The 10,865-nt window shown below is 41.5% G+C and overlaps 1 protein-coding gene across 1 annotated transcript; it reads left to right on the top strand.

Annotated features, from left to right (window-relative positions):
• The first annotated feature begins 6,590 nt into the window (after nt 1-6,590).
• On the top strand, nt 6,591-10,321 carry LOC143864024 (uncharacterized). The gene is made up of 7 exons (XM_077374840.1): nt 6,591-6,815; nt 6,939-7,225; nt 7,403-7,844; nt 8,292-8,551; nt 9,122-9,175; nt 9,551-10,183; nt 10,273-10,321. The coding sequence occupies exons 1-7, from the start codon at nt 6,591-6,593 to the stop codon at nt 10,319-10,321; spliced, it is 1,950 nt and encodes a 649-aa protein (XP_077230955.1).
• Nucleotides 10,322-10,865: the final 544 nt, after the last annotated feature.

Genomic DNA, 10,865 nt, shown 5'->3' with positions numbered 1-10,865 from the left:
TCCACGTCAGTTTCTACACAGCTTCCGCCTTCCACAGCACCTCGCCTTCTGCGGCATTCTGCCATTCTCAGTATCCCTTCTTTCTAAAGACCCCTGAGGCATCCAATCCGAGTGAGACCCCTGAGGCATCCAATCCGAGTGAGACCCCTGAGGCATCCCATCGGTGTAAGACCCCTGAGGCATCCCTTATGTGTAAAACCCCTGAGGCATCCCATCCGTGTAAGACCCCTGAGGTATCTCATCTGTGTAAGACCCCTGAGGCATCCCATCTGTGTAAGACCCCTGAGGCATCCCATCCGTGTAAGACCCCTGAGGCATTCCTTCTGTGTAAGACCCCTGAGGCATCCCTTCTGTGTAAGACCCCTGAGGCATCCCATCTGTGTAAGACCCCTGAGGCATCCCTTCTGTGTAAGACCCCTGAGGCATCCCATCTGTGTAAGACCCCTGAGGCATCCCTTCTGTGTAAGACCCCTGAGGCATCCCATCTGTGTAAGACCCCTGAGGCATCCCTTCTGTGTAAGACCCCTGAGGCATCCCATCTGTGTAAGACCCCTGAGGCATCCCATCCGTGTAAGACCCCTGAGGCATTCCTTCTGTGTAAGACCCCTGAGGCATCCCTTCTGTGTAAGACTCCTGAGGCATCCCATCCGTGTAAGACCCCTGAGGCATCCCATCTGTGTAAGACCCCTGAGGCATCATCTGTGTAAGACCCCTGAGGCATCCCTTCTGTGTAAGACCCCTGAGGCATCCCATCCGTGTAAGACCCCTGAGGCATCCCATCTGTGTAAGACCCCTGAGGCATCATCTGTGTAAGACCCCTGAGACATCCCTTCTGTGTAAGACCCCTGAGGCATCCCATCTGTGGAAGACCCCTGAGGCATCCCATCTGTGTAAGACCCCTGAGGCATCCCTTCTGTGTAAGACCCCGACCCCTGAGGCATCCCTTCTGTGTAAGACCCCTGAGGCATCCCTTCTGTGTAAGACCCCTGAGGCATCCCATCCGTGTAAGTCCCCTGTGGCATCCTTTCCAAAGTCCCCTGCGGCATTCTTTCCAAAGTCCCTTGAGGAATCCTTTCTAAAGACCCCCGAGGCATCCCTTCTTTCTAAAGACCCCCGAGGCATCCATCCTTTCCAAAGTCCCCCGAGGCATCCCTTCTTTCTAAAGACCCCCGAGGCATCCATCCTTTCCAAAGTCCCCCGAGGCATCCCATTTGTGTAAGACCCCATAGGCATCTTATCCATCCCAGAGTTCAATCTTCACAAAATCATTTTCTTTACGTTTTCCTTTAACCAAGTTTTCGGGCCAGGTCAAAATGCTTCGTCCTTTTGGCTTTGGCATTCGTGCGACGAGCACCCTCTGCCAAAGAGGGGCATCTGTGGACACCCCATTTTGACCTGACCCAATTTTCGAAATCGAATAAATTCCCGAAAGCTGAGTCCAGAAATTTTTGAAGAACCGAGCCCTGAATGCGAAGAAACCCCAAAATTTTATTGACCCACAGTGTTCACTAATTGATACAAATTTTCCCAGGATGGTTAACCTCTCCGAGAGCGTCCCTACAAATTTTAGAAGAATTGGATGAGCAATGGACATAGGCCATAAGATCAAAAGGAGAATGGATGGTTGAGATTAGGAGGAGGGTTTTAACCCTGGCTATAAAATAAATAAATAAATAAAAACAGAGGGGGGCCAAAACCCTCTTCCTTGCCTGGTACCACCACGATCCTCAACCTTCTCCACCAACACCAACAGCAACCACAATCTCCTCCACCCCACCTCCAACTTCTTCTTCTTCATTCATTTTTAAAAGAAAGGAAAAGAGACAGAACAAAAAAAAATCCAGAGGGAGAGGAGAGATGGAGCCGAGGCACCACCACCCTTCACCACCATCTACCCCCTCTCTTCACCTCCACCTCCACCTCCACCAACAGCAGCCACCAAGGGAGAGACCGCCATCTCCATTGATTCCGGCAAGCTTGCCGGAATCCGGCCTCGAACCCGAAACCCAAAACCCATCTCCATCTTGCCACCACCACCACCGGCCTCCCTCAAAACCCCATCACCGCCACCATCACCACCCTTCACAAAACCCTCCTCATCTTCACCTTCCCCAACTGATTAACACATTTATGTGTAAATCTTAGGTAAGAAAGCATGCATATTCCATTGTTTAGAGCGGTACTATTAAGGTATTTGTTTGTTTTTGGTGTTTCAGGGACATTTCTGAATTTTCACAGAAATTGGAGCTAAAAAGATGAAAATTCAAAGAAAATAGCTATTCACACATGTACCATTCTTAGATGTTCACACCAATGGGCCGATTGTGGGTGTTATAAAGTGGATGGTTCGGATCATCCATTTGATGGCTCACCAAACGGACCGTTTAGATCATCTCATGCTTCCTATGGAATGATTTATAGGACATGTCCCATTTATCTTGTGGCCCTAACAAATTGAACGGTTTGGATTAGCTCCATGATGCCCAGCTCTCACACACACTCTCTTTCTCTTATTTTCATAGTGGAGCCCATGAGTAGCTAACAAATTGGACGGTTTGGATCAACCAACGAAAATAATTTGAGGGCCATACCCAATTTACATTGTAGTCCAACAATTTTGACCGTTTGGATCAGCTTGGGAGAATATGTTTGTGCATAGAGGGGCAGTTTTGCCATTTAAGATTGAATTGGTTTGAGTGGGCTGTGCATATCAATTGAGAGTGGGTTGATGGATTTCGATTTCAATGGATGGGCTGGACAAAGTGGTTCGGATCATTGTGGGGAGTTTCTTTTAGGAGAATAACATGTTACGTTGTGGCTCAACAAGTGGACAGCTAGCATCATCCTATCTAGCTGGTTCGAGAGCAACCTATTCACATCCGTGTGGCTCAATAAATGGACGGTCAAGATCATCATATGAAAATTATTTTTAGCACCACCTACCGACATGTGCTTAATTAGATGGTTGAGTTAATACCATAGTGTGCATAGTGTGCTGTATAGTCCTTTAAGAAAATAGAAAGCTCGGTCCATAAATGATGCCCCATGCTAAGAGTGCCAAGTGTGTGAGCATGCCAAGTGTACAAGTTTCCATCTAATATTTACTTCTTTGGGCTTAGGGTGCAAGTTAATTTCTGTTTTAAAGAGCCACAAGCATACGGCTCGTTGCTATCTTGGACCCGGGTATAGAGGCTGAGAATCATCCTAACCTTAGTAACATTGAGCGGCTATAGTGGGAAGTATCTGAGCATAATTAAATACTATTCTATAAGGCAAACCTGCTTCTCTCTATGCCTTGTTTACAAAATTGAAAGTGTTATTTTTAGAATCCATGGAAAGGCGATGACAGGTTTCTCTCAATTGTGGAACGTTGAATTCCTCTCTCCAATAAAAAGAAAAGAAAAAAAAGAAAGTGGCACAGCTCTTTCATCGTAAAAAGAGATAGTCAATCTTGGAAGGTGAGGTGGCTGCTGAATTTTGGGCAAGCATAATCATCCGATTCTAATTGGGAGAGCTCTAATTTGTCCGTGGGGAAATGTCTAAGTTAAGAAATTCTCATTGCTGCTAATATCATTTTATAATAGGAAATATTCTAAGCAATGAAGGAAGGAGGATGAATGGAGAATAGCAAATTGCCATTTCGGAGGAGGTGATGATAATTGTTTTTGGTTGGGGTGCAACTAACTCTCTCCTCATATAAAAAAGAACCGAACAGTACTCTCCTCTTTCTACACTCTATTTTAATCTCTTGCTCTCTCACTTTTGCTCTCTCACAGGCTCGAATTTTCTCTCTCAAGCCTCTCCTCCAATTTTCATTTTTTTTATGCTTTCTTTTCCTTTTGAATTGTCTCAACTTTTCTCTCTACATCCTCACTTTCTCTATACAATCATCTCTTACTCTCTTGCTCTCTCTCTCTATGCTTTTGCTTGTTCTTTCTTTCTACTATTTCTTATTCTTTCTTGCTCTCTTTTCAAGCTCTTTTTCTTTTCTTTCTTTCAATCAAAGAACGATCCAACCGTCCGAGATCCTAATCCAAGGCGACATCAAGGAAAGAAGGAGGGCGATCAAGGATTCAACCATTGTTCGAAGGAGAAAAAGACTAAGTTTACTTTACTTGTGTTCTTTATTTTCAAGTTCAATTCCAAGTTATAATTCGATGTACTTTTGTTTTGAAGTTTAATATTAAAGAGAGTACTTGTGTTATTTTTATTTTTAAAGTTCTTATATGGCACTTCTTCCCTTCTCTATCCCCTTTATTTTTGTTTCTTTAGCCTTCTCCATGAGTAGCTAAACCCACTATACTTAGGGTTTAGATGAAGCCATGGGGAAGGAGAATGAGAAGTAATTAAAACCAGTGGCTTATCTAACAAATTATGTAGAGTTTTGTTTTTGTACAAATCCCAATCATCCATGCCACTGGCTTTCCCCTTTCGTATGGATGATTGTTGATTAACAAAGATTAAATTCTATATAATTAATATAAATTAGAGGGTTAATTTGATTAAATACTCATAAATAATGAGATCTTTTAGATCTTATTATTTATTGACTGTTTATTTGGATTTTCAACCTAATTCAAAAGAGTTGTTTTAATTAATCAATCTAATCCAAACCCATGGTGGATTCTAACCCTAAGTCATCTTTTATATTGAATTAAGATTTTTACACTATTCCAAATTACTTTTGCAATTTTTTTTTAATTTTCTTAAGCTCTTAGAATTTATTTTTCTAATTAGATTAGATAAGTAGTTAATAAAGATCATTAAAATTTTGGTACACTTTGCCTAAATTAAGATTTCCAAATCAAGATCGTAGTTGAATTTGATTCTTAGATTGAATAGAATACACGCTTATATATAGTGTTGGCTCCGAGGTCTAAGTCCACGGAAATCCTGAGATTTTGCCAGGCAACATTATATCATAGCTAGTATTCTAATCAGTACAAGAATAGGATTGACAACTCGATTTCTCTTCCCTGAGTTCGACCCGTATCTACACGCGATCCGTGCACTTGCGGTTATTTAATATCTTAATCAAGTTTTTGGCGCCGCTGCCGGGGAAGAGAGTTGCATTAGAATCTTAATTATTCGAAGTGTTAGATTAGTAGTTATTTTTAGTTTAGTTATATTTTTGGTTTCTTGCCTATCCATCTCTCTTACTTGGTTTTCTTGTGTTTATGAGTGAAGGTTGGGTGCGGAACTCGGCCAATCGACTAGAAAGATCAAACCGGTTAGAGACGGCGGAAGACATCGCACCAAATCTAAATCAAGTAGTCATGGCGGAAGAACAAGAGACGCCCAAGAGTTTGCGCGATCGCTTCTATCCGGCCCGAACCGCGCAACCTTCTTGCATTAGATTGCCGATTGCGCAGGGCAATAATTTTGAACTAAAATCGCAATTTATTTCTTTGCTTCCTCGTTTTCATGGCCTCCCTTCGGAGGATGCGTATTTATTTTTGCGTGAGTTTGAAGATGTATGTGCTTTGATTAAGTTGCAACAACTTACCGATGATGCAGTAAAGTTGCGGTTTATTACATTTTCACTCAGGGATGGAGCAAAGAAGTGGCTCTATGGCTTACCAACGAACTCCATCACCACTTGGGAGGAGTTCGCCGTCGCTTTCCTAAAAAAGTTTTTTCCATTACATAAAACTAATAAGCTTAGGAACGATATTTTACAATTCAAACAAAAGCCATTAGAGTCATTTTCTAAGTTTATGGAGAGGTTGAAAGACCTACTCCAAGAGTGTCCTCACCATGGAATTGATTTGTGGCACTTATGCCAAATTGTTTATGAGGGCATAGATTACCAAACAAAGCAACTTCTTGAATCCATGTGTCCTAACGGTTTTACATCTTTCACGGATGAGGCCGCGGCATGGAACTTCTTACTTGATTTGGCAGAAAAAACAAGAGAGTGGGAATCCACTCAAGACGGTGAGAGAGCCACTTCAAGTAAGGGATTTCTAATAGAGGGTGCCGTGGCAAAAGAGGCCCATCTTGATAGCCTAATCAAAAGGCTAGAAGCAATAGTTGTCAAAGGACCTTCACAGGTCCATCAAATTGCACATAGTGTTCCTATGTGCAATTGGTGTCAAGCCACGGACCATGTCATGGAAGAGTGCCCAACTCTTGCTAAATTTGGTAATTCTAGTGAAAATGCAAGTGCCATGTTTTTAAATAATCCATATAGTAGCACTTATAATCCGGGATGGAGGAATCATCCTAACTTTTCTTGGAATCAAGGGAATTATCAAGGAGGGCCATCAAATTTTCAAGGTCAAGGCCAATTTGTCCAACCTAGGCCCACCTTCCCTTCTATGCATGTTCGACCACCCCTAACCACAACCCCACCTTTTCAAAACCCAATTTTAAATAATATTTCAAATCAGCAACCACCGGGTTTTCAAAAACAAGGAGAGTCGGCACGCATAGCTTCCTTAGAAAAGAGCATAGAACTTCTCACTAGCACTTTCATGACAAGCCAACACAATATGGAGAAGCAAATCTCCCAACTTGCCATGGCTTTGCATGAAAGGGAAAAGGGGAAGATGCCAAGTCAACCCGTTCCTAATCCAAGGAACGTGAATATGAATGTGAATCAACAGGTACCGCAAAATCAGTTGAATGTCATTCAACCAATTCTGCCGCTGCAAGAGCCCTCCAATGAATGTAATGTCGTATATGCTTTAAGGAGTGGTAAAGATTACCACAATGAGGAGGTCAGATCTGAACCTTCTATAGATCCACAAGATACATCCAAAGAGGTAAGAAAAGACTCCCCTCCAACAGGGTCGATTGTGGAACCCAAACAGGTAAGTGAAGAGCAAGCAGTTTCTCCACCTGAAAAGGAGTATGTGCCTAAAGCTCCTTTTCCAAGGAGACTTGCTAATAATAAAAAGGTGGATGCCATGGATAAAATATTAAATGTGTTTAAGCAAGTGCAAATTAACATTCCCTTATTAGATGCGATTTCCCAAGTCCCTACTTATGCCAAAGTGTTGAAGGATTTGTGCACACAAAAGCGCACAACTAATGTGCCCAAGAAGGCTTTCTTGGCCGCAAATATAAGTTCCATTTTATCTCAACAGATGGTGGCTAAGTATAAGGACCTGGGATGTCCCACTATTTCTTGCACTATTGGTAACACTAAAATTGAGCATGCTCTTTTAGATTTGGGCGCTAGTGTGAACCTCTTGCCATTTTCTGTATATATGCAATTAGGACTAGGAGACCTCAAACCAACCACCGTCACTCTCCAATTGGCGGATAGATCCATAAAGACACCTAAAGGGATGGTTGAGGATGTGTTAATTAAAGTAGGAGATTTTCTTTTTCCAGTCGATTTTATCGTGTTAGATACGGAACCTGTTGCTAATATCAAGGATCAAATCCCTATCATTCTTGGGAGGCCTTTCCTTGCTACTAGCAATGCTCTCATTAACTGTAGAAATGGCCTAATGAAACTCTCCTTTGGTAATACTTCAGTAGATTTTAATGTTTTTAGATTAGGTAAGCAACCCAATTTTCATGAAGATATTAATATGTTGCATGCCTTTCCTGAAGATGTTATGACTAATTTTGAAATCAACTTTGATGCAGGTTATCAAGAATGCTTGGATGCACTAGGAGATGATGGAGGAGATGATTTCTTTTCCAAAGCTTTTGCCATTCAAAACGTAGAGCCCGTGGGACCATTAGCCACATCGCTTCCAAAGCCTTCCATTGAAGAGGCCCCACAGCTAGACTTGAAGCCGCTTCCCTCTACTTTACGTTATGCTTTTCTTGGTGATAATTGTACTTTGCCTGTAATAATTGCTGCGGATCTAACCTCCACTCAAGAGGAGGAACTCATTAAATTGCTAAAAGATAACAAGGAAGCCATAGGTTGGACAATGGCCGACATCAAAGGAATTAGCCCTTCGATTGTGCAACATCACATCCACCTCATTGAGGGTTCCAAACCTTCAAGGGAACCTCAAAGAAGGGCTAATCCTGTGATGAAGGAAGCCATCCAAAAAGAGATCTTAAAATGGTTAGATAACGGGATCATATATCCCATCTCGGATAGCCAATGGGTGAGTCCCGTTCAAGTAGTGCCTAAGAAGTCGGGAGTCACAGTTATACAATCCGCCACCAATGAACTCATTCCTACTCGTATTCAAACGGGGTGGCGGGTTTGTATTGACTACCGAAAGCTTAATGCCGCTACTTGGAAGGATCACTTTCCTTTGCCTTTTATTGATCAAATGTTAGAAAGGTTAGCGGGTCGTGAGTATTATTGCTTTCTTGATGGATATTCCGGTTATAACCAAATTCCCATAGCTCCTGAAGATCAAGAGAAAACGACATTCACATGCCCCTTTGGAACGTTTGCTTATAGACGCATGCCTTTTGGGTTATGCAATGCTCCGGCAACTTTCCAAAGATGCATGATGAGTATCTTTTCTGACATGGTGGAGACCTTCTTAGAGGTTTTTATGGATGATTTTTCTATTCATGGCTCCACCTATGCCGAATGTTTACATCACTTAAAATTGGTCTTAGAAAGGAGTAGAGAAAAGAACTTGGTCCTAAATTGGGAAAAATGCCATTTCATGGTAAAAGAGGGCATAGTTCTAGGACATGTGATTTCAAAAGATGGGATTAAAGTTGATAAAGCCAAGGTGGATCTCATTGTCCATCTTCCACCACCCAAAAGTGTGAAGGATATCCGATCATTCCTGGGCCATGCAGGCTTTTACCGGCGTTTCATAAAAGATTTTTCTAAACTTGCTAGGCCTCTAACCAACTTGTTAGCAAAAGATAAAAAATTTGAGTTTTCCAAAGAATGCTTCGATTCTTTTGAGTGTTTGAAAAATGAGTTAACTACGGCTCCAATCATTCAATCACCGAAGTGGACCGAACCATTTGAAATTATGTGTGATGCTTCTGACTTTGCCATAGGAGCCGTTTTGGGCCAAAGATTCAATAAATTACCGCATGTCATCTATTATGCAAGTAGGACTCTCAATGATGCACAACTCAACTACACCACTACGGAAAAAGAATTTCTAGCGGTTGTGTTTGCATTAGAAAAATTTAGGTCCTACTTGATTGGATCGCATGTGATAATTTATACCGACCATTCGGCAATCAAGTATCTCGTTGGAAAGAAGGATGCTAAAGCTCGCCTCATTAGGTGGGTTTTACTTCTTCAGGAGTTTGATTTGGAGATTAGAGATAAAAAGGGTACGGAAAACTTGGTTGCCGATCACTTGTCTAGACTTCCTAATGCAAAGAATGACGAAGGTCCAATTAATGAAAACTTCCCTGATGAGCAATTGTTTGCTATTTTTAGTGAGCCATGGTATGCAGATATTGTGAATTACTTGGTTACAGGTGCTACACCGGATCATTGGTCCAACCAAGACAAATACCGGTTTCACTCACAGGTAAAGTATTTCTTTTGGGATGATCCCTATTTGTTCAAAACTTGTTCGGATCAAATTGTCAGACGATGTGTGTCCGATCATGAGTACCAATCGATTCTATCTTTTTGCCATGATCAAGCCTGTGGTGGCCATTTTAGTGCAAAGAAAACCGCGCACAAAGTTTTACAGTGTGGTTTCTATTGGCCAAGTATTTTTAGAGATGCTTTTGATTTTTGTAAAGCTTGTAGGTCATGTCAATCCTTAGGAAGAGTTACTAAGCGAAATATGATGTCCCTCAACCCGATCTTAGTGGTAGAAATCTTCGATGTGTGGGGTATCGATTTTATGGGCCCGTTTCCAAATTCATTTGGGAATTTGTATATTTTACTTGCAGTAGATTATGTTTCAAAGTGGATTGAAGCAATTGCTTGCAAAACCAATGACCACAAGGTAGTGGTCAAGTTTTTAAAAGAAAACATCCTATCGCGCTTCGGTACTCCTCGTGCGATCATTAGTGATAGGGGTAAACACTTTTGTAATAGACCTTTTGAAGCCCTTCTGAAGAAATATGGTATTACTCATAAGTTGGCTACCCCTTATCATCCTCAAACGAGCGGCCAAGTGGAGGTTTCAAATAGGCAAATTAAGCAAATTTTAGAGAAGACAGTGCATCCAAACCGCAAAGATTGGTCCATTAGATTAGTGGATGCCTTGTGGGCTCATAGGACGGCATTCAAAACTGATCTTGGTCAGTCTCCTTATCGCCTTGTGTATGGAAAAGCTTGTCACCTCCCGGTTGAATTGGAACATAAAGCTTTTTGGGCCATAAAGAAACTAAACTTTGATTTGTCTTCTGCAGGTGTTCAAAGGAGATTACAACTTTCCGAATTGGAGGAGTTGCGCAATGAAGCATACGAGAATGCAAAGATCTATAAAGAGAAGACAAAAGCTTTTCATGACAAACATATTTTGAGAAAATCGTTTCAAGATGGCGACAAAGTGCTTCTCTACAATTCAAGATTGCATCTCTTTCCAGGTAAGTTAAGATCCCGTTGGGATGGACCATATGTGGTTAATAAAGTTTTCTCCCATGGTGCGGTCAAGGTTCTAAATCCAAGCAATGGTGAGATTTTTAAAGTTAATGGTCAACGATTAAAGCCGTTTATTGAGTTACAAAAGCCGAATATGGAAGAGGTCATGGATCTCCATGAACCTTCCTATTCGAATCTTGCCTAAACAACTATGGTACGTACCCTCCTTTCTATTTTTGGTCCTCATATTTTTGTTTCTATTTTTAATGCATTGAGGACACTGCATGATTCAAGTATGGGAGGGGTGGCTTTTGGAAGCTTTCTTTTCTAGTCTTTTCTATAATTTAAAGTTAGAAAGTTTCTTTTCTTTTTATTTTTGGTAATTTTTCTCAAATTAGAAAGAACTTGGGTATTTTTAGAA

This window comes from Tasmannia lanceolata, unplaced genomic scaffold (assembly GCF_043159265.1).
Source record: "Tasmannia lanceolata isolate RefF3 unplaced genomic scaffold, GAP_Taslan_0.1 ptg000044l, whole genome shotgun sequence".
NCBI classification, from domain to species: domain Eukaryota; kingdom Viridiplantae; phylum Streptophyta; class Magnoliopsida; order Canellales; family Winteraceae; genus Tasmannia; species Tasmannia lanceolata.
Note: the sequence above shows the minus strand (reverse complement) of the source record. Positions and strands in the feature narration are given on the sequence as shown.